The 27,870-nt window shown below is 35.0% G+C and overlaps 4 protein-coding genes across 11 annotated transcripts; 3 read left to right on the plus strand and 1 right to left on the minus strand.

Moving 5' to 3' along the window:
• The first annotated feature begins 350 nt into the window (after window positions 1–350).
• LOC129800480 (glutaminase kidney isoform, mitochondrial) lies at window positions 351–11,729 on the plus strand. 7 transcript variants are annotated; one of them, XM_055844888.1, is made up of 9 exons: window positions 361–677; window positions 929–1,017; window positions 6,435–6,531; window positions 6,591–6,730; window positions 6,837–7,210; window positions 9,810–10,554; window positions 11,076–11,349; window positions 11,416–11,448; window positions 11,542–11,698. In XM_055844888.1, the coding sequence occupies exons 1-8, from the start codon at window positions 495–497 to the stop codon at window positions 11,434–11,436; spliced, it is 1,923 nt and encodes a 640-aa protein (XP_055700863.1). In that variant the 5' UTR covers window positions 361–494; the 3' UTR covers window positions 11,437–11,448; window positions 11,542–11,698. The 7 variants fall into 7 exon arrangements, with proteins under 7 accessions (XP_055700862.1, XP_055700861.1, XP_055700863.1 ...); XM_055844887.1 differs by having other exon boundaries at window positions 351–677; window positions 11,416–11,729; XM_055844886.1 differs by lacking the exon at window positions 11,416–11,448 and having other exon boundaries at window positions 351–677; window positions 11,542–11,729.
• Window positions 11,730–15,087: 3,358 nt separating this feature from the next.
• LOC129800483 (28S ribosomal protein S28, mitochondrial) lies at window positions 15,088–15,793 on the plus strand. Its single transcript, XM_055844897.1, has 3 exons — window positions 15,088–15,353; window positions 15,415–15,536; window positions 15,596–15,793. Exons 1-3 carry the CDS (start codon window positions 15,108–15,110, stop codon window positions 15,747–15,749), a joined length of 522 nt encoding a protein of 173 aa, XP_055700872.1. The 5' UTR covers window positions 15,088–15,107; the 3' UTR covers window positions 15,750–15,793.
• Window positions 15,794–15,955: 162 nt separating this feature from the next.
• Window positions 15,956–17,577, plus strand: LOC129800481 (regulator of nonsense transcripts 3B-like). Its single transcript, XM_055844894.1, has 2 exons — window positions 15,956–16,131; window positions 16,191–17,577. Exons 1-2 carry the CDS (start codon window positions 16,024–16,026, stop codon window positions 17,553–17,555), a joined length of 1,473 nt encoding a protein of 490 aa, XP_055700869.1. The 5' UTR covers window positions 15,956–16,023; the 3' UTR covers window positions 17,556–17,577.
• Window positions 17,549–27,862, minus strand: LOC129800482 (toll-like receptor 3). Of its 2 annotated transcripts, none has more exons than XM_055844895.1 (6): window positions 27,634–27,862; window positions 26,504–26,797; window positions 21,741–22,004; window positions 21,579–21,669; window positions 21,316–21,516; window positions 17,549–17,917 (listed from the first exon to the last, which is right to left on the minus strand). In XM_055844895.1, the coding sequence occupies exons 2-6, from the start codon at window positions 26,708–26,710 to the stop codon at window positions 17,628–17,630; spliced, it is 1,053 nt and encodes a 350-aa protein (XP_055700870.1). In that variant the 5' UTR covers window positions 26,711–26,797; window positions 27,634–27,862; the 3' UTR covers window positions 17,549–17,627. The 2 variants fall into 2 exon arrangements, with proteins under 2 accessions (XP_055700870.1, XP_055700871.1); XM_055844896.1 differs by lacking the exon at window positions 27,634–27,862 and adding an exon at window positions 27,433–27,604.
• Window positions 27,863–27,870: the final 8 nt, after the last annotated feature.

Genomic DNA, 27,870 nt, shown 5'->3' on the forward strand with positions numbered 1-27,870 from the left:
AATTTCGTAGATAATTTTCCTTTGAATAACTTATTTTTTAATATATTTATTAATGTCCTTTTTTTTCATATACTACACAAAAACATTATTGTACCTATTTTTCTAAATTGACAACTAATTTGACAAGTGATTGATAATTTTCAAACTTAAATAATTTGTGATTCAACGGTTTTTCAGTTATAATGGTATTTTGGAAAATATACTCTATTGACAATTTTCTCTACAGAATATAACCGCTTTCCTCTCTTCTAATACCTTTTCTTAGGAGTCCCCCTGTGCGGGAAATTCTCTCACAAATACAGTCTCTCCCCCGAAATAATCATATCACTCTCAGTCCAACTTGATAGTCTCAGTCATTTTGCCATCAGTTTCACGCAGATTTTCGGAGGTGAACCACCTAAAGAAGTTTCGAGGGGAAAGTATCAGTTAAAAAGTCCGGAAAATTCAGTGAAAACTGCAAGAAAAGTTCTGTGCGTGGGAAGTTCTTCAGTGAAATGAAAAGTGGTGCATTGTTGGTGAGATTCGTGGCCTCACCTGCGTGCCGAAGGAATTTCGCTTCCATTCAACTTTCACCCCACTCGGCGCCTCCACTGCATGGATGGCCCCTGAGGGGAAATGGGTCAATTTTCCGGTCTGGAAACACTTCTTGCATGACTTTTCACACGTCAACGCGACAGGTGAGTTATTTAGTTGGACGTTTTTTTCCCAAATAAAAAAGTCTCATGCGAAAATTATCTTATCACGCTGCGTAACTAAACATTTGTGGCACTTTTTCTCTTCCGCCATGGAGATGAAATTGAGTCACAGGTTTTCGGTGTGATCTTGGGCTTTTTGCCAATAAAGTTCCTCTCATCTCAATGGCTCGTCATTCAGCTGATCTTGGTGAACATGCTTACCAATTAATCTTCATGTTTGGTCTTCTTGCCAGAGAACACAAAACACGGAAGGCACTCCCATTGCTGCCCGGATCGATAGTCGAAGAGTGGCATTTTACGATGTGGAGGAAAATGGCAAGAGGTAGGTGGCATGTTGAAATTCCTCAGTTTGAGATTTGCGATGGAGGTGTGTAAATAAATCCAACCAATCCGACGATTAGATTCTACTCTCGTCACTGATTACGAGACTCACGGTCATGGTCGCACTACATCAATCAGAAGACTCACAAATTCCCGCCAAGATCTCGCTAAATGCTATTTCATGCGACGCTAAATCTTTTAAGTTAGGTGTTGAAAGATCCCAGCTTCTGTACTTCATATTGAAATTACAACTCATCTGATCGAGCATGAACTTTAAAAGAATACTTATTATGACGTTAGAAACCGATGAAAAACGGGTTTTCTAGACTTAGCGTTAGTTCTAGCTGAGAAAATTTCATCATTGATGGTTCAAAGGATAGGGGAGACTGGGGCAAAAAGTCACAAATCGAAAATTTTAAAATTCAATATCTTCCAAGATAAATAAGATAGCGGCTTAAATTTTTTTCCAGATAGCCTCCATAGGTCTTCTTCAATGTAGTAATTTTGTTAGAATTTGAACAAGGAATTTAGAAAATAAAAAATATCGGAATTTTTAGACCTATTTTTGAAATATTTTCCGTGCAGAAGATATCAATTATTAGCTACTTATATTAAAGCAGCAAAATTTTGTATCATCATTTCTAAGGTTTGTAGTACGGGCTTCAGACCTAAGGCTTCGCCGTATGGCTTAACTTCTTTAATTCCTTACCGGTAAAGATTTTTTTGAAAATTTGAACTTAAGATTGGATTAGTAAGGGCAAATGATCAATTACATTCTGAAATAGATCAATAAAATAAATTGTTATTTAGGATTTTGAGAGTTTGGCTTTTGAAATTTTGACTTTCGGAATTTTAGGCGGATTGGAACTGGACCTTACCGATATTAATTTGGTTTCACAGGTCAATTCTCAATCTAAATTGTGTTATAAGCCAAAATCGTTACCAAAATAGATTACCTAAGACAGCCTTTTCAATTTACAACTTCATAGTTAGCTCAGAACGATCCCGATAGTGCCGCCTCTGCCACGATGATTTATCCGGTGGCAGCCAAAATCCCGAAAGCCAAAATCTCGAACGCCAAAATCCCGAACGCCAAAATCCCGAAAAGGCCAAAATCCTGCAAACCAAAATCCCGAAAGCCATAATCCCGAATGTTCAAAATCCTGATAGGAATGAAATTATATGGAGGAAAATGTTTAGAATAATTTCCCAAGACACAGAAGATTTCCCTTGGCTTCCAGCAAGCGCGGGTACAATCGTGGGAGTAGCTATAACACTTTTAAGAATTCGGGATTTTGGCTTTCGGGATTTTGACCAGGACCCGATTTATCTCATCTTAAAAGCATTTCTAAATGTACAAATTTAAATAATCATAATCGGATTACAGGATTTATGGCGATTCATAAGTTAAGTCTAAACCGAAAGCCTTTTTTTTTAATAAAAGCATTTCTGCTAGAATATTATTTTCAAGCTCAAAACGTAATTTTCTTCAAGAAATGCTAATCAGGTATAAGAACGTTTGTCAAAAGTTGTCAAAATCGGTGCAGAGCCGGATCAAGTAACTGAATTTCCTAAATTTTGATCCCCTCTTCTAAAATCTTAGCTATGCTCTTGTAACTAATACCCTAGAGACATTATTATAACTTAAGCCGAGAGACGGATTAGTTAGGGGGAAATTGGTGGGAATTTAGTCAAATCATTATTTTGATTATAATTACGTTAAATCGTGTCTCGGTTTAAGTCATAAGTCGCATTAGGACCACCGATAATCTCTCTTATATCCTTCAGATAATTTAATTATAATTTATTTAAGTCGAAAAGCAATTATTTTCAATTAAATGAATGCAAAAAAAAACATATTTAAAAATTTAATTTACAATTAAATTTTAAATCGACCTACGTCAGAAGGACAGTAATGCCCTATACACACTTACGACTTAAGCCGAGAGACGGCTTAGTGAAAAATGATGGACATGCACTTTGACCATTATTTCTAATACAATTACGCTAAGCCGTCTCTCGGCTAATCCTCAGGTCTGTCAAGGCCCTAAAGTTTCCTGTAGTGAATCCCAACTATTATAAACGTACCTGGGCTCATCGCTAATTCACATGTGACGCTAAACGCGTTAAACTATTTTTTTGTCGTCTTAAGCGACAAGTGCACGAACTTTGTCAATTAATTCAATAAAAACGCGCTAGATAAGCATCCATCAATGGTCCCTATTTTGGCTCCAGGCGCTCCAACACTTCCATATTTGTGTTCAGAGGCAAAAAAAGCCCAACATCGTCAACAACAATTTGATTCTATTTTTCAAAAGCATAGTAATATGCAAAGCAAATCTCTGAGTCTGTGTTTTGCCAATTAATTATCACTCGCAGTGTCTTGGTGAGGGATTCTATAAAAAGACACTTGGGCTCTCCAAAACTTCCCAGTCTCTTTTGAATTTTCTCTGTGGGATCACCAGTCAATTTTTCCTTCTTTCAATCAGCCAATATAGACCAATTGAGTGGGGTATCTGTTTAAGAAACCAGCACTTTGTCTAGTGAGTGATTTTTGAATAAGATGGAAAACGGGGAAAACGGCTTTCATAAGGAAACTCAAGAAAAACCAACTGCACTTCAGAGGGAGAATTTTGTGAGGCTTCTGGCCAAATTTTTGAGGTATTGAATTTTTGGAATTCCGTGGTGTGTTCTATTTAAGCAATGATTTGTCATTAATCCAGGGAGTTTACTTCCGAAGAGAAATGTGATTCATTTGCAACTGATAAGTTTTCCCATAGAAACACATTTTTATCAAACCGAAATTTTTTGTGTGATCAGTGGTGTGATACGTTGCAAATTTCTAAAGAAAGAACAGATTATTAATATTTTATATTTAAAAAAAAAGTTTCAATAGTCTAAAGTCTGCTCTTTATAGTTGTCAAACTTAATGCTTTATTTGTTTCACAATATCCAAGTGAAAATTATTTAAGAAATTGTATGTTCTAAACAGTTTTTTTGAATATCAGAACCGAAATTTTAAAATTATTGAGAGTTTTTGTAATTTATTGCTAAATAAAATAATTTTTCATTAACATCGTGCGTCTAAAATTTAAAAAAAAATTGTACTAAAATAACGTTTACACAGATTATTAATTTTTAATTATCATGTTTTATTATGTTTTACCTGTAAATGATAAAAACGTATAACAACAGAAAGAGCACTTTGTGGATTTAATTACTAAAATTAAAGGTTTCATTACTGAATCTTTAAATGTAAGTTATTTACAAACGTGTACTAAAATTTTAATAGTGTGTAGGGGAGAATGAAGTACTTTTACAGACATCAGCATTTTTCTTGACAATCGTTTTTTCTCATAATCTACTTAGTTCTTTGTCCCCTGTAACGCATGTTTGTGAAACAAATTTATAATTTTCGAACTTGTGCTAAAGAGTAAATAACAAATATTTTAGTACATCATATTTCTTGGAAAATTTTTTAAGCAGATGTTTGACTTAGAATTTCTCAAGCATCTAGAATGCAGTGCTGAAACCTATTTACTATGGATATTGCGCATTCTATTATGAGTGTTTTAGTACTTATTAAAAACTGAAACGTCTTAGAGAAATTTGTTAAGAATTAAATCAGTAAGCAAATAACAAAGTCTTCTTTGTGAATAAATTGTGAAGAAAATGCTTAAATTAGACTGAAAGGACTGATAATCATTTTATTACATCTGAAAATATGTGTCAAATGTGATTAAATAGGGATTTGTTCAGTATTCTTTGCTAAGCCAAACTAGAATATCTCATTGTTTCCTCTATTTTCCCACTTTGCTACCGTTACTGTTCATATTTAAGTTTATTCTCTTTGTACTAAAAATTCTTCATGCGTTACTGCCGCACTTGGAAGTTTTTAAGCATTGAATGTAGGCACTAATATGAAATAAAATTGAGAATTTCTCAGATTAGACCGATTGGACTTACAAATGTTTCAGTACATAGGGTCAGAGGAACGTCTGTTCGACAGGGAACCCCTATTGACACTTTTGTCAATATGTTGAAAATTATTTAATATATCTAGTAAAATATAAGTAATATAACGTTTTTTCTGTAATATACCTTTTACTATAAACAGAGATGTTCAAATTTAATATCCCAAATGGTACAGAATAGGGTGTCAATAAGTACTGACACGTTTTCTTAAAGTGTCAATAGACGTTCCTTTCACCCTATAGGGAGGTAATATAAAACAGCCCACAATCTAATGTATCTCCGACTCATCAAACACTTATTTGTTTACTGAAGTTTAATTAATACCAATATCCTTGTACTAAAAACCCGTAACTTTCATTAGTTACGGAGTTGGTCACAAGGTTTCAATGAATTTATTTCAATTGAAAGGTTTTAGTACAGAAAAGGAAGACAACATAAAACAGCACACTGTCTAATTCAGCTCCGACACTTCTTATTACTTATACAAATTACTTCTTATAACTGAAGTTTAATTAATTTATCCTCGAACCTTTGTACTTAAAACTCAGTAACTTTTTCTATAGTGGTTTGAAGTTTGTTAAAAACATTTAGAAAGCTTATTTATCATTTCAAGTCAAGGATTGCATTGAATTCATTTTAAAAGAAGTTTAATTATTTTATCCTCTATCCCTGTACTAAAAACTCCATTACTTTTCCTGCAGCGGTTGGGAGATCGTCAACAGATCTCAGAAAGTCCATTTATTATTTCAATTGATGGGTTTTACTGAATTTATTTCCATTGAAAGGTTTTAGTACATAAAGTGAGACAACTAAGAACAGTTCGCTGTTTAATGCAACCGCGATTTCACCATGATTTATTTCTTATAGCTGAAGTTTCATTGTTTTACTCTGTATCCTTGTACTAAAAACTCCTTAAGTTTTTCTGTACTGGTTGGAAGCCTTGCAACAGCATTTAGAAATCCATTCACACAATTTAGAACAGCTTACTGTTTAATTTATCCTCGACTCCTTTAACAGTTACTTCTTTTAATTAAAGAAAGAGTAATTAATTTATCCTCTGTCTTTGTACTAAAAACTCCGTAACTTTTCTGTAGCTCTTGGAGGCTTCTCAACAGTGTTTGGAGAGCTCATATATTATTTCAAAGATTAAATTTTTACTGGACGAAAAACAGCTTAGAACTAGCTGTACTAAATACTAGCAAAAGCTGTACTAAACCTATATCGTATAGAAAACTTTTGAAACTTAAAAATTATACAATTTCTTATTATAGATTCTTCATTTTGTTATTGATACATGATAGGTTTCAACCGGCTTCAGATATTATATTCTCGTAAATCAATTTGAGCGAATTGCCTCCACGCGTAACTCTCTAATTTATGATGAAATATATGCAAAATATTGCTGTACTAACTCCATAAAATGATGCATTGCTATCTTTCCAGCCAGAGAGAAAATGAACAGAAGAACACAGAAGATGTCCTCTTCGATATGTTTCGGAATGAAGAGACGGGGATGCTGCCCATTGGAAAATTCCTCGCGGTAACCGTCAAATATCAATTTGCATCCAATTCTATTTCAATAACTCGCTCAATTTGCAGGCACTCAGAACATTTGGTATCCGCATGAATGATCCGCGAATCAGTGAGATGATGGAAAATTTGCGCAAAGTCCATCGACTAGCCAATTTTGAAGGTGGTAGCCCAGAGACCCAGAACTTAAATCGCGAAACATTCAAAGCGTAAGGAGAGATTTTGTTTTTTCCCCCCAAATAACACAAAAAAAATTTCAATACTTTAGTGATAATTGGCCAGATGATAAGACTAGATCTTCAACAATATTTGCAGTGTGGTGGCTGAGAATATCGTGCTAATTGCCAGAGCATTTAGACATCAATTCGTCATCCCTGACTTTCAGAGTTTCTGCAAAGACATAGAGGAGATCTATTGGAAATGCAAGAGTAACATGGATGGCAAGGTAGCCAGCTACATTCCCCAATTGGCACGTGTCAATCCCGATTACTGGGGCGTCAGTATCTGCACGATCGATGGGCAACGTTTTGGGATCGGGGATGTTAATATCCCCTTCACACTTCAGAGCTGCAGCAAGCCCCTGACTTATGCCATTGCCCTGGAAAAGCTTGGCCAGGAAACTGTCCACGAGTACGTTGGCCAGGAACCGAGTGGCAGAAATTTCAACGAACTCGTTCTAGACTACAACAGTGAGTTGAAAATTTATTACGCAAAAATTTTCCACATTAGCCCAATTAAAGATCTCCAAAAGAGGATTATTTTATGATATTTGCCACTTGTGACCCTTCTGCTAATGCCTAATTGTAAATAAACATAATCTCAATTTGGCAAAAATTTAATGATCCCCTCCAATTTAAATTTTCAACAATCAACAAGATCAACAATATCATCAAACATCCATAATTTCCCAGTACTAATTTTAACGATCAACGAGATAATAATTGTCGAGACACAAAGCACTTTAATTCATGATACTAACATTTAAATCAATCAATTTTGGAAGCTCAAGCCATAAAAATTCATTTTCAATGTCAAGATCGTAAACCATTTTTTTTCCTTAAGTGATAGCGAAAAATCACAGAATTTTCCACAAGAAAATTTTATTGCTTCTACCCAGGGATTAACCTATAATCCAGATAAGATCGACCTTCTTGTTTGCACTACAAAAACTGTCTCAAAAATTCATCTTCCGGAAATATTTATTAGAGCACGAAAAGCTTGACTTTTTCCTCTGGGTTTCTTGCTGCTATATTTAGTGAAGCTATTTGTGTCAAAGAGCAAATATTTATCTGCTAAATTTAATTGTTGGTGGGGGTCTAATTATTTAATGTATGCACAAAAATTTATTTGTTATTTAGTATTTCTCACTTATTTATCTTTTGCTTCCGTTCAATTGATTTTCTGGAGGATATTCCAAATAGAAAAAAATTGAGTATTGTAAAATATTCTTTTGATATATATTCTATTAAGCAAAAGCTGTACTAAAAATTTTTAATAAGCAAATTTAAAAAGATGACAAGTCTGTTCAGTATTATCAAGCATTTGATTCGGTTTTATTCAAAATCCTATTTTATTGAACTTAAAAATAACTCTGTACTAAAAATCAAAACTTCTTGTACTAAAAGACTAAAAGCCATTTTCCACTGGGAGAACTATAAAGGGTTCTAAAATATGAAATTGTAAAATTTTTGAAATGTAGGCTTTAAATCGCTTGTCACAATTTAGAACACTTAAATCCAGTGAATCTTTATGCTAAAAAATGTTTTACTATTCTTAAGAATATGATGAGTTCCCATCTACCACTTCCCTCTACGTAAAATCTTCACTTGATCCTAAATTTTAGTACAACTTTTGTAACCTGGAAAACTATTATAAGTCTCAAGTAAGTCCTTATTTCACTCTTCTTTTTTATTATTTAATTTATTATGTAACCATTTTATTTGGTTTTATTCAAGCACCTTTCAAGAAATTCTGTACTAAAAATTTAAATTTATTTTACAAAAAATACCGCTTGATTTTTCTGGTATAATTTTCCAGAAATAGTGAAATTATAATAATCAGGAACTAAATTCAAAAGTCAGCAAATAACAAATATTTTCTGAACATTATTTACGATTTAGTACAGGTTCGTGGATATGCTTTTAATACAGTTTTCAGAGATCTATTGATCTATTCAAAAGTATGAATCAATACGTTATTCCACATTTATAATTCCATAAAGAAAAAAGTATTGTTCTAATGTTTATGCTTTATTTATTTTTATTTATACGTAGTGAGGATAATTCTGTACTAAATGTAAGTGCAAGTGGGATTTGTATATTTGTTCTAAGCATTTTTCACCAATTTCTTAATTAGAATATTTCAACGTCCAAAGAGAACTGTACATTGAATTCCAAATTGACAACGTTAGTTTTTTAGTACAGAATGAATTTAGTTCCATTTAATATTTTGACTTTTCATACTTTAAAATTATAAAAACAAATTGTAAACAATCATTATTACAATAATAATAAATATATTATATGTTACATCTATCCTTTTTCCCGTACTAAAAAATGAATACAAGTAATACAGATAGTCTCGCTATTATAGTCCATATTTGGTTCCAGATTTGACACTTGGGTCGCACTATAGTCCATGTCATTTTTTATAATTATCAACGACTTTTAGTATTGAAATTGCTGGACGGCTTCCACTTGCTTTGCGATTGTGGTACTTGTCCTCGCTCCTCGCTCTCTTCATTATGGATCACAATTATCACAACTACTCAATAAAGTTTTCCAAAAATATTAAAATAATTATGACAACATTGCATGTCGCGTACTAAAAAACATAACCTAACTTAAAATCAGTGTTTTGAAATCAACGGCCGATAAATTGTGGACTATAGAGCGATGGCCTATAGTGGGACTCTACTGTATAACTGAACATTTTCTTTAAGTTCTAAAGTGCTTTGTATAACTGCCAACTTGCCCTCAAATTGACCATTTTGACCCAAATGTCCTCTATTTGACCTTTTCCTCCTTTGGAAGCTTTGAGGACCAAAAATGTAATTTTCTCTATCCATTTTGAAACCACATAACAGTCGTGACAATAATCAACCCAAAGAAAAGTCGATAATGCAGAAGCACATGAGAACAACCATGTACTAAAAAATAAGTGTTCAGGAGAAAGATTTCCATTTTTCATTGGGAATGGCACCATAATACTTCCATATACCTTGAAATCATCATTGATATTTACAAATTATTTTTTCTTTTTATGAATACATCATGCTCATTATTTCAGAAAAACCTCATAATCCAATGATAAACGCTGGAGCCATCCTTGTTTGTTCCCTGCTGAAGACTCTGGTGAAGCCAGATATGACTCTGGCTGAGAAGTTTGACTACACAATGCAGTGGTTCAAGAAGATGTCTGGTGGTGAGAACCTTGGCTTCAACAATGCTGTCTTCCTTTCAGAAAGGGAAGCTGCTGACCGAAACTACGCTCTGGGCTTCTATATGCGCGAGCATAAATGCTATCCTGATAAGACAAACCTTCGTGAGTGCATGGACTTCTACTTCCAGTGCTGCTCAATGGAAGCCACCTGCGACAGCATGTCTGTTGTGGCTGCTACCCTCGCCAATGGAGGAATCTGTCCAGTGACCGAGGAGAAAGTCCTGCGTCCAGAAGTTGTCAGGGATGTCCTATCTCTGATGCATTCCTGCGGCATGTACGACTATTCAGGGCAGTTTGCTTTTAAAGTTGGCCTGCCGGCAAAGTCAGGAGTCAGTGGGGGTATTCTCGTGGTCATTCCCAATGTGATGGGCATCTTCTGCTGGTCACCACCGCTTGATCCTCTGGGGAACAGTTGCAGGGGACTGCAGTTCTCCGAGGAAATTGTGTCAGCCTTCAACTTCCACCGATATGATAATCTGAAGCATGCCACCAACAAAAAGGATCCCCGGAGGCATCGGTACGAAACCAAAGGACTTTCTATCGTCAACCTGCTTTTTTCTGCTGCCAGTGGTGACGTCACAGCCCTTAGGCGGTAAGAATTGATTTAAAAGTTCTGAAAAGACGATTGTTACATGCCAGTGACCTTTAAAAATTCCTTTTTTTCATTTTTCAAGGTTTAAATATTAGAATTTTGTGTTTAAATGCTTCTTTATTCATCCGATAATGAAGAATGATCGGCGCCGATCAGCTGTCAGAGCGGTTCATCGGCGCCAATTAGCCGATCTGCCACTCGCAGTTCACTTTCTGACCAAACTTATTCATACCTTGTGAATAAATATTCCATTCTTAAAACCTCCGCTTTCGAATGAAAAAGCTTAATACACCTGCCTCAAATATTGATCATTTTATAAATATTCAAGTGACTCACGCTAGTATTAATCATTTAGCATTAATTAGCTGAGGCTGTTAACTCATTTACTGCAAAATAGCTAAATAAATGATAAGCAAATTCGTCTTAATTAATTGATAACCAGGCTATTGCCCTGACTAATGAATTCCGAGATAATGTGTGTTATCAGATCATTCTACTTATCACTTAAATTATTTTTCCAGGCACAAGCTTTCGGGGATGGACGTGACCCTGGCAGATTACGATGGTAGGACAGCTCTGCATCTAGCAGCAGCAGAAGGTCACAAGGACTGCGTGATGTTTCTCCTGGAGCAGTGTGGAGTCCCTCATGGTCCTCGGGATCGGTGGGGCAACATGCCAATTGACGAGGCAGAAACCTTCGGTCACCATGGCATCGTGGATTACCTCAAGTCCTGGGCTGAAAAAGTGGAGAAGCAAAGGCTTGAGGAGCATCGCAAGAATGGTGATGCCGAAGAAGTAAGCCTACAGAATTAAGTGGCTGTCTGTAGTGAGTTTTCTTTATTTTAATTTTTCCTTTAACAGCTTCAGCGATCTCAACATTAAAAAGCTTCTATCGTGTGTTGCTTCTTTTATTTCAAAAAAACACTTAAATTTTGCTTTGGGTGTCCTAAAATTTGGGAGCATTTTCTAATCTTCTGTCCATTCTAGGATATTGTACGCACAGGAAAGAAGGATGTCCCACTGGGGGAGTACGACAAGAGTCCACAGTCGAGTCCCCTGCCTCGAGATGATACAGACAGTCGTGGATCAATGTTCTAAAAATCTCAATTAAAGTTCAATTAAATGTACTTATGGCATAACGAAAGACAATAAATTCTATGCTGAGATAATGAAAACCATTTTGCGTTTTAGTACTTGTTCTAAAAGAGATTTCTGATGATTTCTCATGAAGATCAAATTGATTTGTAAGAAAGCCGAGTAGCGACATCTACTCTGAAAAAAAAAGTTTCGTCAAATTAACAAGAAAAGTTTGTCAAAAAGATATTCTTTCATACACAGTAAAAAATAATTACTACGATTATCGCGTGTAATGGGAGAGCATTGATAATTGTAGTAAATTTGCAACGATTATCGTAGTAAGCAAAGTTGAAAAGCAAACAAGTTGAATTTTCGAAGTTGAAAAGCAAAGTAAGTTGAATTAACCTTCAACAATTGTACTGAAATTACACAAAATATAAAAAGAAGAAGAATGAGTTCAAACGAAATTAGTTGAAAGTTGAACTTTTTGCTGCGATAATCGATTGAAAAATTACTACGAAAATCGAATTGATTCTATTACACGCGATAATCGTGGCAATTTTCAATCAGTCAGTTGAATGAAGTTTATGCCATTTTGTTGCTTCATTTTATTACTATTATAGTAATTATTACTACTATTTATTGTACGTAGGCCATTACAGAGAGTTTAATTTTACTAGTTTTGCAATCTAAATGATTCTTTTTCAATTGAAAGTTGATTTTTTTAGTGGTTTGTAATTCGAAATTTCAACTAGTTCAATTCAACTAATGGAATTCAACCTGCCAATTTCATTTCGTTTTTGCTGTGTACAGAATATGGAAAAGTTTTGTCAAATCGGCGGCCAAATGAATCTTGGTAAAAGTTTGTCAAAAGGGTGTTTTTCCATATATAATGCGAGAGAAAGTTTTTTCAAATTGGTAAATAACATCCTTTTGACAAAATTTGAGCAAAATCCATTTGTTCGTTTAACAAAACTTTTTAAAATTTTTTTTTTCAGAGTATCCAGTAAAGTAATGACCACCAACAGACCTTAGTCAGTCTCAATTTAAAACACGCACCCTGTAGGTTAAACTACACGGTAAAAACTTTTGGACACTGAGCAAAATATTGGAACAAGTTTTCCTTGGAACAAATTTTTTTAGAATCAATTTGTACCTAGAGAAGATATTTCTTTGTTGCAAAAAGTTTTCTTTACAGTTTCGTTACAAAATACAGTTACAATTTTGTTAGAGTTTTCTTTTGGAACCGTTTTGATACAGTGGAATGTCTACAAATTTGAGTTGATTTCGTTTTATACAAATTTGTTCCTGAAAGTTGGAATAGAATTTGTTGCACTCTGATGTTTGTTCCCACTCTCAGGAACAAATTGGTACATTTTCTTTAAAACAATATTATTCCTACATCTGTAACATATTTGTTCCAAAAATTTTCGTTGTCCGTGGACGAGGTAATTTTCTGAACGAAATTGTTACTCATATGGGGAATCTTTTTGTTCCCATCGTCGGGAATAAATTTGTGTAAAAGATTTCGTCTTACAGTTAAGGCATATACTTCAGTCGAGATGGATTTCGGTGGCGAAACTTCATAAAGAACATCAAATAAGAATCAACTTGAGAGTGTTTTATACAGACGAGTGCATGACGAAATCATATGCGAGTGCTGGCAGCAGGAGAGGAAGGGAATCTCGAATTAAAAAATTGAAACCATGTAGCACGAAAATTTCCACAGATTTGGCGTCCTCTTCGCTTCGGTGACGGGTTACTGAGTGTGAGAGAAGGGATACGATTGTATACTATACGAGCTACTTTTTAGAACAAATTCGTTACTAATATTCATTATCTTTTTGAGTCTCGTAAAGTAAACAAGATTGTGCCAAAAATTATGGTGTCTGTGGACGAGCTAATTTTTGGAACAAATATGTGCCGAAATTTTTTACAGTGTAAATAGAATTTTTTATGATGTTTAAAAGAAGAAGAGTACGAATGTGTAAAAGAATTGAGAAAGACAGAAACGTGAATTTAGATTTCTTGAAATTTTCCTGATCTTAAAAGGTAAGCTGAAATCGTGAAAGATTAATAGATGATCTCGTAAAGAAAAAAATGTGAAATTATGAGAGCGCGGGGGGCCACTGTCAACGGCTGTCAAGCACGCGTCTTAACGGTCACTGAATTTTTTTCTTAACAATGATTAATTACAAATTCCATTGATTTAAGATATAGTGACTATACAAGAAAAAATAATAAATAAATTGGCAACCGGAATTAAAATCAGGAACGATAATGAAGGAAAATATTATCCAAAATCGATGATATATCAAATTTTCCGTGCATAAGTTTGTTACTGTTGTTATTTGTAGTTAAATAGGCTTTAACACTTGGAAGGACCCTAGTGGCAGCCGCTGTCAATTTAATTTTCAATTTTATTCTTTATAGTGAAGAATATATCATTTCGCCTGAAGGCCTGATTGAATGCGTGCAGAATTTATCTGGCTATTTTTTCGTTATAAAATTTTTAATAAAAATTAAATATTAATGTAAATATATTGCAAAAACAAAAAAACTGCACTCGGAAGGACCAAGTGGCAGTAGCTGCCATATGCATTTTATATGGCAGTTTGACGTTCTGCAGATGTAATTTTCTTGATTGTTAGTGTATAAAAGCCTTAAAAGAACAAATTGAAAGTGTTTTTGCAAATTATTGAGAAGAATTATGGGAAATATTGAATTGGGAAATATGTATGAAATATGAATAATTATGGGAATTATTCAATTTTTCTCTTATTTACCAAAGCTCAAAATCCATTTTGTTAAGCGAAGTTAATAGAAAATAGTTAATAGTATTAACTATTGTTCATATGTAGAATTTTTGCTTTGAAAAATAAGAGAAAAATTGAAATATTCAAAGGCTGCCGCATTCAAAGGCACACCACTTTCCCTGACGCCATGATTCTGATAAAGATGAAAACATCGAATGGTTAAAAATCTTTAGATACAGTACCCAAGGAGGTGAAATTTCTGATTCAGAGACCAGAAAAGAACTGACTGAGGCTCCGAATGTTAAAATATATGTAAAAATATTAAAATATTATGTAAAATCCGATAAGTGGCAGCGGCTGCCACTTGGTCCTTCCGTGACACTTTTAGTTAAGGTTCTTCGAAGTGTTAACGAAGAGGCTTCTATGGTTATTACTGTTTCTAATTAAAGGTTTAGAAAAAAAATAATTTAAATTTTTCATTATATTCATAAAATTAAATTAGAAAAAGTGATGCAATATTTCATCAAATTGGAATATTTTCAAAAACCGAAAAGTAATTCTAATTTTAATTCATTGAAAAAATAATAATTTCTGAATTTTCAAATACAACTATTGTTGATGCAAGCGACCCTGAATTATTTTCAAGATGTTAAAAATGGCGGGAAACTCTTGGCGGGAATAAAAATTGACGACCGCCGTCAGAATTTCGCCGCGAAAAAAATGTCGTGCCGTGTTTTGATTCGTAACGTGGGTGGGAATTTTCTCAATAAACTGCCCAGGAATTCCTGGAATCTGTTTCCTAGGCACCTGTGTACCCCTGCAGGAACCCCTCCAAGTGGTGATAATGAAGAAAAACTGGGAGGATTTGCCAAAGCTTTCAAAAAATACACAGAACCTGAGGAGCAACTGAGTCCCAAACAAGATCAGGCTTTTCCTGCTTTGCTGAGGAATTCTAAATTTATGGATGTGAGTTTCTTTATTTGAATGGTTTTGAGAATGTTTTTCTGATAATTGTTGATGTTTTTAGCTGGGAGATGCTGAGGGGAAAGTCGTTACCGGGAGGATTTTTCATGTCGTCAATGATGATCTTTACATAGATTTCGGGTGGAAGTTCCACTGTGTCTGCACTCGTCCTGCTAAAAATGCTTCGTAAGGAGATTAATCTTTTATATTTTATATTGGAAATTGAGGAGATATTCGTTTTTCAGGGATTATGTGAGAGGAGCCCGTGTTCGGCTGCGAATCAAAGAGCTGGAGCTCTCTACGAGGTTTTTGGGATCAGACAAGGATATGACGATCCTAGAGGCTGATTGCCAACTCCTAGGTCTCATGAATTCACCTGCCTCATCTGCAAGAGCATAGTTTCTTGTAAAATAATAGTTTACTAAAATAAATTTGTATTTGAAATAGAAAACTAGGTTTTTGATCTGGAAAAATGCATGAAAATAAATAAAAGTAAATTAAATTTATTTGGTGCAGATTTTCTGTAGGAAAATTGCAGGAAATACGATAAAAATGGTAATTATTTCAGAACAGGGCTTTTTCCTGGTGGCGAATTGCGGCGAAGTATGCTTATGTCAAACAAAATCACTCATAACCTCATTCTCAGTGTATATTTTGCTAAAAGTGGAAGAAAATGACTGAAGACGGTGAGAAAAAGGAGATATCTCCTGCTCCGGCTAAGAAGGAGAAGCCCAGTAGGAGAGAAAAGCGGAAGAAAGACAAACAGAAGCCTCTGACGAAGGTAAAATGCGCCTTTTAAATCCATTTCGGACCCTTTTTCAATGCTTTTTTTCCCCGCAGGTGGTTATCCGGAGACTTCCGCCGACTATGACTGAGGAAATGTTCAGGGAGCAGATCAATCCCATCCCAGACCATGATTACTTTTATTTTGTCCCAGCTGATTGGACACTAGGATTGAATTCTTCCTGCAGGGCGTACATAAATTTCCTGAAGCAGGAGGATATCTTCATCTTCAAGGATAAATTCGATGGATATGTTTTTGTGGACACAAGGGGAGCTGAGTATCCGGCTGTGGTGGAATTTGCACCATTCCAGGGCCTGCCGAAGAACCGGGCCAGGAAGCGCGACAACAAGTGCAACACAATTGAGACTGAATCCCACTACCTGGCTTTCCTGGAGACCCTGAAGGGAGACACTGGGGAAGCTAAGGAATCCAAGCTGGAGTTTACGTATCAGTTCAAGGATGACAAGAAGATCAAGTCAACGCCACTCCTGGAGTACATTGCCAACAAGAGGCAGGAGAAGCGTGAGGAGAAGAAACGGAAGATGGAGGAGAAGCGTCGGCAGCGTGAGGAGGAGAAGCAGAAGAAGAAGAACCAGGTGGCCAAAGCCATTCCGGCGGCAATTGCTGAGCAGGAGAAGGAGGGAGACGATGAGATCATTGTGCGCACAATTAAATCCCGGACGAATGATAAGCGCGGAAGGAAGGACAAGGAGAAGGTTCAGGGAGAACTCAAAGATGCCAAGAAGCAAGACAGAGCTCCTCTGGATGAAAAGGCCAAGGCGGCTAAGGAGGAACGGGACAGGAAACGTGCGGAAAGGGATCAGCAGCGGAAGCTAGAGAGGGAGCGTCGAAATGAAGAAAGAAAGAAGGAGAAAGCCCTGGCCAAGGCACAAGCCAAACCTGCCAGTGATGCCAATTCGCCACCAGCTGAAGAAATCAGACGGGAAGTGAAGAAGTACAGTGAGAGGAGGCGAGAACAGAGGCAAGAGAAGAAGACAGAAGCCCAGGCAGATCAGAAGAAATTGGAAGGAGAAAAAACAGAGCAAGCTTCGGGAGAGACTCAGCAGCCGAAGGATGATGAGAAACCGGAAAAGTCCAATCGCCAGCTAAAAAGGGAGAAGATGCGTGAGGAACGAGAGAAGCAGAAGGAAGAACGTCAGGCCAGGAGGATCCGGAACAAAGATCGTCCATCGATTCAGATCTATCAACCGGGAAGGAGTCGCTTGTCCTCCCTCTCCAAGAAGACCTCAGGAGACGAACAAGGTCCTGAGGATTCAAAGAAAGACACGCAGCAGCCGTCCGAAATGCCCCCAACTCCCCCTCCGGAAGCCCCAGATGCCCCTGAAGTCCCAGAAGTCCCAAAAGAAGCCCCTGATGAAATAAATGAAACCCCAAAAGAAGAAAATGCAGGAAATCAATAAAACCTAAATTCTGGTTAATTTATTCATCTTTGTACACTCCTCCGGATCAGTCTCTGGCCCTGCGTGGACCCCTCAAGTTTTCTCATAACTCAGGAGAGTGTCCCGATTCCCATTCTCTTCTGACGGTTTCTCGTCGGTCAGAGAGATTTTATGGCTCTTCTTGGAACCCTTCTCATTCCTCCGGTGGCACATGTACAGCAGGACCACGAAGAGTCCCAAGCATCCGATGATGGAGAGGGCCACAATCATCCATGTTGACGTGGCTTTCTCATTCAGCACTTTGGTCTCCCGGATAGCATTACATTCATCGAATTCAGCAGTTTCCCGCGTGGAATTCCCCATGTCTGGACAGTAGATCAATTCTGGAAGAGGGATCAACGATTCCAGGTCAGTGTGATTTTCTTTAAATAAAATACACTCAGTCCCGGGATTATGCACATTTTCGGGACCGAAAAAAAAATGCGAAATAGCATTACGCATCGAGAAAATTTGCATACCTGCAGGGGCTCTCTTTTGAATAAATCGGTCGTAGAACGAATTTCGCGCGGAGTAACGGCGTTATCACACTTGCACATTAAGATTTTAATGTGATTCACATTAATTGTCGCTTGTAAGCGTCCATATATGTTACTTGTGTCTTTGAGTCACTTAGTATTTGGGGTTTTTTATTTATTGATAAAGAAGTGAACTTGGCCTGCAAAAATAAGTTTAACTTTACATAAAGCATAAATCTTTTTCACATTAAAAAATTAAAGAGAAAATCGCATTAATTTTTCGCATTAATACTATAAATCAATTTATATCACATTTTGCGGGCCAAGTCTACCTCTTTATCAACAAATAGATCAAATTTTGAATATAAAATGATTCAAACACACAAATTACACATTTGGACTCTTACCAGCGACAATTAAAGTGAATCATATTAAAATTTTAATGTGCAAGTGTGGTACACAGTAAAAGTATAGTCAAAACAAAGATGTTCAACTGTTTAATAGAAATGTATTCAAAAACAGTATTTTTTACGGCCAGAGTTCTTCAATAAATGGTTAGAATATTTAAAAATTTAACCTTAATAAAAGTAATTAAAGTTTTATTCTGAAAAGGAAGCAAAGTGCTTTCAAATTTCGCGCAACGCAACAGTATACATTCAGGCGTATTTCAAAAATGATTTCATAAATTGACTCCCAATGGTAGGCAATCTTGTTATGAAAATGATTTCCTTACTTGGTTGAAAGATAATTCCTAATTTTGAGGTTATATATGATCTAACCTCGAAAAGAAATATAATAAAAAGGAATTTATAAACTCATTTTACCGTGACGTGAAACTTAAATTTATTATTAAAAAGTCTGCAAGAAATATCATCATTTTTTTTTTTAAATAATTCACGAACAGTCAGCCCAGTCAGCGATTTATCGTGTTTGAGGTTAGAATTTTTTATTTAGAATTACAAAGGAATTAAAACGTTTAACTCAAAACATTTTTTTGTCGTTGTAAAATTATTTAAAACGAATTCCTTGATATCAGATTAAAGAATTTCTACGATTCCTCCACTTCTTTAAATTTAAAGATCAGGCTTGTATCTTTCGCATAACCACAAACTTTTCGAATTAACCGATTGAACCTATTTTTTAGCCAAATAAACTAATGAGACCAATATTTTTTTTTCTTGATGAGATTTAGAAGATTTATACAACTTCAGTTTTCGGAAGTTTATTCAGAATTGAAAAATCCAAGTTTTCGAAAATCATTTTAGAATTTCGACTTCACAAATTTTAGTGCGATTTTCACTACCACTTTTTTTGGGGACGAGAGTACCCATAAAATTTGAACAAGTTTTTTTTTGAAAATTTAAGAAAAAATTGTTTTTCGAATTTATGTAATCTGTAATTGTTAGTTATCATACTTATTGGCCCCAAGAGGTTTTTTATTATTCTGGTCTAAAAATATAAAAAAAAAAGTCAGGATATCTGCAAGGAAGCAGAAAATCGAAAATTCATGATTTTTGACCAAAAATATCTAAGCATAGGAGTTAATTAGAATCCTGCAAAAAATATCCTAGATTTGGACATCCTTATAGTTTGTAATTATGCAGAAGAATCGTATTTTTATCGATTCTAGATAGTCTAAAAAAAATTGTTGTTTCCATGGTTACCCAGAGTCCCAAAGGAGACAAAAGAGTTAAAGTGAGTTTCAAAAATCATGGATTATCAAAAAATTAACTCGAAATTCCTTGTTAAAAAATTTGTTATAAATTATTCTTGAAAGACAAAACAATCAGCATATTTTTCTTTGAAACAAAATTTAGTATGGCTGATCTTGATTTATTTTAGGCTTATTGGGGATTATTGATGGGGTTTACGGACAAAATTGCGTATCAGGAAAAAACATCAAAGGGCAATTTATATTTAAAAAAAAAAATGGTAAATTGGTTTAATCCAAAACAGCGTTAAAAAAGTTCTATCAAACCAAAAAAAAAAAAAAACATTAAAAGCTAAGAAACCGAAAAGTCCAGGAAAGCATCATGAGTCTATCGAAACTTCAGGATTTTGTTCTTGAAAAACACAGTAAAATTTTTTTTAAAACCGAAGAAACTTTTACAAGAATTGAAAAATCGAAATATCGAATTCGTATTTACGAATTAAAAAATTTATATTTGTTAATAATGTATCAATTTCTTACGATTGATCAGGATGCGAAAGATTTTGATCTAGTTTCTTAACCTTGCTGAAAGGAATTCTCAGGAATTTCGAATTCGAAAATGCGAAAAAAACGGTCGAACCGGTCGAACTGGTCGACTTGAGGGCACTTTACCTCATTTAGAAAAAACCGAGAATTTCGAATGTGAACTCTTTATATAAAATTTTTAACTTAAAATTCAAATATTTTGATTAAAAAAAAGAATGTATAAATGTAAATGAAACATTTTTAGGATTGCTAAGAATTCTTAAAGCGGTCTTCAGACCAGAGGTTTAGTCCAGTTTCCGAAGATTTCAAAAAATTAAATACCTAGTAATTTTATTACTTTTTGAGAGCGTAATAGGTTAATTATCTTTAGTAATCCATTCCCGAATTAAATTTTGCCAAAAAATCGTGATTGAAATCGAACAGTTACACCATAAGGCTAAGCCTTAGGTCTGAAGCCAGTATAAGATCCTGACCAAACCTTGAATTTAGTTAATTTCTTAAACACCGAAAATTTCGATTTCGAAAATTTAAAACGAAATTTTTAAAGTAAAAAATTTATTTTTTGAATACAAATTGTTTGTGTCTTAGTTCCTCGCATTTGCTGAAAATTGCTAAACATGCCAACAATTCTGATCCAGATTTAATTTAAATAATTATTTTAAAAACTTTGAACTTCAATTTTCTATACAGTAGACTCTCCCTCAACCGGCTCTTTTTCAATCGGGAGAAAAATTATGTTGACAATTTTCACGTTTAATTATGAAGCTAATTTGCTCAAATTCGGTGTAGTTCTTATTTTATCGTGATTCTTTATAATTGAGCACTTTTTGTGGAATTTACAAAGGCTTTGATGCCCAAATCTATCGATAAACCGGATGACATTTTGCCCCAAATGCCCAATTGAGAGAGAGTCTACTGTACAAAATTTTGAACTAAAAATTTCGAATTTGTGATTGGGGCTTTAAGTTTTTGTGACCCATTTTCTTCGATCTCTTTGTTTTCTTCCGACTAATTTGCAATTTTTGCAAACAATTAAGACTTTAATGGAGTTTAAATTAGTTAGACTCACCCTCAGCTGAACTATCACAGTTGGACATGCCATTCTTAATGGCGATGGATCTCTTGCGCATGTAGAAGGACATCTGTTGACATGCACAAGGGCTCATTTTGGTATTGTTTAAATCTACGGTTTTTAAGTTGCACAGCGAAGAGAATTGCTGTGCCTGGATCTGCTGGAGAGGATTCGAGGACACGTTCAGATGCCAGAGATCTAGAAGAAATGGGAATTTTATTTAGTAAAGGTTTTTGAATTAATGGGATAGGTTTTAGTACCTGGAAGTATGCCAAAGTCTGGAACGAAGTTTAGCCTACAATCGGCAATGTTTATTAGTTGCAGAGGTGCTTTAATGGGCTTCTCCACTGCCTGAAAATTGGTGGATAGGTCAGTAATCTTGGGGATTAGATAAATAGAAGTGTCTTTGGAATAGGTCGTACTTGAAGATCCATTGGTAGGTCATTGAGGTTGTTGCTGTAGATGTAGAGATTTCTCAAGAGTGGAAGACTAAAGAGTTCCACAGGGATTGTTGTTAGGGCGTTGTAGGAGAGATCGACGGCCTCTAAATGCTGAAGAATTGAAAATGTCCCCGGTTCAATGGTTTGAATCATATTGTCGGCCAGATACAAGTACTGCAGATCGGTGTATCGCCCAAAAGATGCTGGACTGAGATCTCTGATCCGATTATAGGAAGCATCGAGAATCTGGAAGACAATGAAGAGAATCCCATTTGCACGCTTAATTTTTTTTCATAACATTCTTCCGCCTCATGAAGATATCTCCATTTTTGGGGGCTTCTTTTCGCTTTCTTTCGCTATGACCTCATCTCTAATTGGACCTAATTGCTTTGTATTTTTTTTATTCCTCTGCTCGACGTTCAACCAATTGACCTCCTCAATTGAAAGATTGCGCCCGAGTTTCTTGGTCTTCCCAAGTATCGCACAGAAAGAGGCATCTCTTGTGTGAAGATCAACAATATGCAGTTGGAATTTGCAATTGAATTTATTGCGATATTTCATTTCATTGAAAAATCCATTTTAATTTGTTACGCATGCAGTTTTTCTAACGGATTGATAAGGAGTTCTCATATCGAATTTTCTAGGATCAATGGTAGTTTTTTTTTCTGTGGGAAGCCCATGTATTTTCTTATCAACAAACAATAGCCCAACATTTTATCTACAGAAATATTAAATAGAAAAAAATGCATTGCTATGCAACTATTTTTATCTGGAAGAAATGGTAAAGTTCCAGACGATAAGCTTCCAAAGAACATTTAGGAAAAAATCTAGACCAAGGGCAATTAATAAAGAAAGCATTTCAGTCGCTCAAATAAAGGGTTTTTCTTGTCTCTTTACTAACATTTTAGGTTGTTTATGAAATATTAAAGTTATGGGGAGTGCAAAAACTTTAATTTCATAAGTAACATCATTTTTATATTACTCGGGTTTCACATATCTTATCCTATACAGAGCTATTATACTAATTAATATCAACAAATTAGCCAGACGAAGATATTTTTTTTTAATTTGAATTTATTTCATCTCATTCTTGATCTTTTCCACCCCCCATGCGTTCGCCGCCGTCTTAGCGTTGATTTCAAGGTCCAGGATTAAACGATGGAAATATCCTTTCTCTGGTTGTATGTTTCGGTTTTACAACATGTTTTACATTTTCATTGGGGCTAGGTCAGTTAAAAAAGAGAAAGAAATGTTGCCAAGCTAATCTAATCAGCTGTATGGCGATTTAATTTTAATCTAATTTCATATTACAACTATAGGGGAATGTCGGCATGGTTCTCACAGAGTGAACCTTCAAACGATTCGAAATTTTCTCTTTGTTTGCAAAGAGCTAGGTCATCACGTCTTAGCCATACGATAGTTTATTATTAACCTCATAAGACGAGATGAGAAATGGTAAACCAGTTCTTTGCAAACAAAGAGAAAGTTCGCATCGTTTGAAGGTTCACTCTGTGCGAACCATGCCCACATTCCCCTAGATTTTCAGGCTTCATACACATTGTCTTCGAACACTTTATATTTTTTCCATATCTTTTTAATGAAAAAATGGGTCAGATTCACTAAAGGAATTATAAGAAAAATATGAAATATTCGAAGCCAGAGTATGTGCGAAGCTTGAAAGTCTTCCTCTATTCGAAATATTTTTTGGTCAAAATAGAAATTTTTATTTAATCTGATTTATGTTTAATTGCATTTTATTTGCAAAAAACTTCTTATTACGGGTGTCTTATACATGAGTTCAACTTCATTAATTTCAAAGCAGACCACCTGTTTTTGGAGAAATTTTGACATAGGACAGTCGGACAAAAATAATTAATTCTTTAGAAGATTGTAAAATATTCAGTTCTCTTGCTATTTGGAAATTAGAACTTTCGTGAACCAGCTTAAACCTCCAGTCTGTAAACCGGCTCAAGCGATCTTCGGACTAGCTCAGTCTTTATTGGTTTTTTTTTTAGAATCTAACAAATCTTTTGCCTTTAATATTCAATTCCTAATTCAAAAATTTTCCAGAAAATCTTGAATAACAAGAAATTAGAGGAGATAGGTCATATGGCTAGGTCATAGGTCTCAAGTCCGTATAAAGGCCCAATTGGACTGCAGCTGATACAGGCTTCAGACTTCAGACTTACAGTTGAGTCATATGGCTGAACATTTAAGTTCCTGTCATTTCTAAACCTACCAAGACCGGTCAAAATAAACCAGTTTAAACGGTACAACGTCGTAATCAAACTTTATGAATTTCCTAAAATATGCATCAAATATATTTTTTAGCGTTTCGTTCTAATTTTTTCCTTTTTTTTAATGTTGAGCGCCCTGAAAAACGAACAAAACGATCGATAAATTGTTCAGTGCTTAGCACAAATGATCTATTATATTGTGCAAAACCAATAAATTTACTGCTGAACAAAATTTTCAGATCTTCAGGAACTGGGCTAAACCTCCAATCCGAAAATTGATTGATTCTCGAGGATCCTAAGCCCATAAAATATCGCAGGTTGGATCAGCAACTGTGCTAGCTGCATTTGCTTTGTGTGTGCAATCGTTGCAAACGCCGCACAGCGTCATCTACTATGCCTACAATGCATTATCAACTAAGCATCAGCCCAAAATATTATACAATAAGACTTTAGACTTAGGATTAGAGGTCCTTGGCATAAATTTCCCTTATCTCATGCCTTTTTGCCAAATTTTACTATTTTGAACCCTTATGTGGATTTCAGACTAGAAGCTTATACGGGCTTCAGACCTAAGGCTTAGCCATATGGCTTAACTTGCTCTAATTTCTTATCAATCACGATTTTTTGAAAAAATTTGCCTTAGGATTCTCAAAAAGCAATATAATTTCTCGCTATTTAAGATTTTGAGACCTTTGGAAACTGGACTAAGCCTCTAGTCTGAAGAACAGTTTAGCCCACTTTTTAATGTTCTGAAACCGGAATAACCAGCATTTTAAGTGGTTTTTCAAAATCTAATGGATTATTTGCTTCTAACGATCCAATTCTAACTTATAATTTTACAAAATCCGACAAGAAATTAGACAAATTAAGCAAAATAGCTAAATCTTAGGTCTGAAGCCCGTATTAAGGTCTGTGAACTAGAACTTTAGTCCAGTTTTCATAAGTCTTGAATTTCTAAACGGCAAGCAATTTATCTTTATCGAAAAACTTAATTGAATTTTTTTAAAAAAAATTTTTGATAGTTAAAATATAAGAGGGATAAATAGAATCTGTACTTAAATCTTTTTTAGTACAGGCATGTTCAAAAAACTTTTAATTTATCCACTTTGCGTATTCTCTTATTCAAAATACTTTAAATTGAAAATGTATGTATCTATTCAAAATATACGATGTGTGCTACTATTACGTGTAATGCTCAACGCACAATAACTTTTGTTTGTAAACATGTTTTCATAATTTCTCATGAGAATGAGCGAGATGACTAGATCTAGATCTCACTCACTCTCATTGAAATGTCAAAAACATGTTTACTAAACAAAAGTTATTGTGCGTTGGGCATAATGCCCAAAGCACAATAACTTTTGTTTGTAAACATGTTTCACAATTTTCTATAGGAGTGAATGAGATGACTAGATTTAGATCTCACTCACTCTCATTGAAATGTCAAAAAACAATCCCCTGGCAAGTTGCCTGAAATTTGAAGTCGCTTGCTCATACTTCGACTTAAATTTATATGGGAATTTTTTTGCACTCGCTACTGTTATGCTAAATATTTAAAAAAAAAATGAGAAGTTTTTCCGTATTATAAGATACATTTCCGAATGGAGGGATAAATATACTAAATTTTTATTTAAATAAACTTTTTCCTCGGAGCACTATGAGCTAAGTCCGAGATCAATTTAGGAATTGGCTTCAAATAGCTCCATATAAAAAGGCCAACTTGCCAGGCGCTTGGTCAAAAACATGTTTACTAAATAAAAGTTATTGTTTATTGGGCATAATGCCCAGCGCACAATAACTTTTGTTTGTAAATATGTTTTCAACATTTTCTATGAGAGTGAGCTTGATGACTAGATCTGGAATCTCAGTCACTCTAATTGAAAAGTAAAAAACTTGTTTACAGAACAAAAGTTACTGTGCGTTGAGCATAATCAATATATCAAAATAAGGTATTTGTTTTTATTTTCAAAAAATTTTGATATTTTATTTTAAAGATGTTCTGGCGTCTACACACTAGTAGAATTTTTTTAAAAATGCCTTTTTAAAGAAAATTTCCCCTATCCTTATAGGAAGAAACGTCAGATTTTTTTAAAAAGGCATTTAAAAAAAAAAAATGTACTAATGTGTAGACGACATTAAAGGACTTCATTAAAAACGTTTTTATAAAATATGGGGATCATTTAGATTTAGAACATGATTGTACTAAACAAGGGTTCCATACAGATCTCGCCATACTATCAAACTAAGTATCAAGCATCCCGTAAACGCGTAAATCTAAAAAAGGAATAAATCCGAACTCGCATCATAATCTGTGTTAAAGCTTCATCAGTCAATTCCTTTACAAGAAAATTGGTCTTATTGGTCTTCTTCGTCTCCTCTAAATTTATTAAAAAAACCATCTTGCAATGAATCAAACACGATTTCGGACTATCGAGCACCAGTCTCCGCAGTACAAATTATCTTGAAATTGTCATTAGAGTGAAGAGATCATGACCAAATGATTCTCACCTCCATTGATCCCTTGAGATTTTGCGGGATCTCCTTCAAGTCCAATTTGGCGCAATTGTAGCCGATTCGTTTGAAGACCCGCTCCAAGTTGCATTTCTTGGGCACATCGAGATCCGTAGCTCGAGGGGTTAGGGCCAGGGAGAGGGGCAAGGCTGATATAATAAGGCACCATCCGAGAAGGCCCCTTGCTGCCCATAAGTCCTTCATTGTGACCAAGAGAGGCTCCTGCAACAGCACACACCGTCAATTAAGGGCCCCCCTCACACCACATCAATGTTTTGCCAAGTAATTTAGCTGCAGCAGAGAAGAAAAAAAATGCATTTTCACTATCGTATAATTATCATCTGATTGTGCATATCATTGCGTTTATGCAATTTGTCGCTTTTTGTCATTTTGGTCGCGGATCGTCAAGCATTCATAATGCATTTCATGGGATATATCCAGTGATTTGTCTTCTCCATGAACTCTGGGCATAATTTAGTGTTGTTCTAAGGAGTGGCAGATATCCCTTGCAATTGTCAATTGTCGCAAACAGCAATTGTGCCATCGTCAAAACATCAATAGTTGATCAATTTTATGGTGTCTCACATTGTCCACAAAAGAAAAATTTGCATTTTTTCGCTACGCTTCAGAAGATTTTCCAATCAAATTGGTGATCAAGGGAACGATCCTCTTGGATGATGAACATGATTTTCACGTTCAACGGACTAAATTCAATTAACCAGAATTTATTTAAGCATTTGCTTTAAATTCGTTTGAAGTGGAGTCTTTGAACACGAAGAGCTGGACAGAATGTATACACAAAATTCTACCCACAATGAGATGTGATCAGGAAACGCCAATTAAGTGAGATTTAAACCGTCAAGCAAGAGCTTGGAAAATATCTACTACGGTTTTTTCCTCTCTTTCCACAAGAAAATCTACTTTACCAATTTTTTTTATTGGACACTTTCTTCACAATTTCTTTACACTTTCACTCACTCGATGAAAAGAATAACTTAGCTTTGGGGTAAAATCTCCAGAAAATTCATGAGTCAATAGACTTTTATGATCACTGAAGTCTTCTTTCAACTGCGCCTTTAGGAGTGATTCCCTCAGAAATTCTCCAAGCAAACTGATAAGATAGTTACCTAATGATAAGACGTGTTGTTTATCGAAGTGATTCAATTTGGGGAAGAAAAGCACTTCACATGTTGCAAGAAAAATCTTTTGCACTTGTTCTTATAGGTTTAACCCACAAGGTTCAGGGGTTATCGATTTTCTCAAGACAATCTCAATGCGCTTCCGAAGCTATTCTCGTACTGAATTGTGATCAGCAGCTGGAGTTGCTGGCAAGAGGACAGTTGAGACTCCACTAAATTGAAATT

The sequence above is a fragment of the Phlebotomus papatasi genome, chromosome 2 (genome assembly GCF_024763615.1).
Source record: "Phlebotomus papatasi isolate M1 chromosome 2, Ppap_2.1, whole genome shotgun sequence".
Classification (NCBI taxonomy): Eukaryota; Metazoa; Arthropoda; class Insecta; order Diptera; family Psychodidae; genus Phlebotomus; species Phlebotomus papatasi.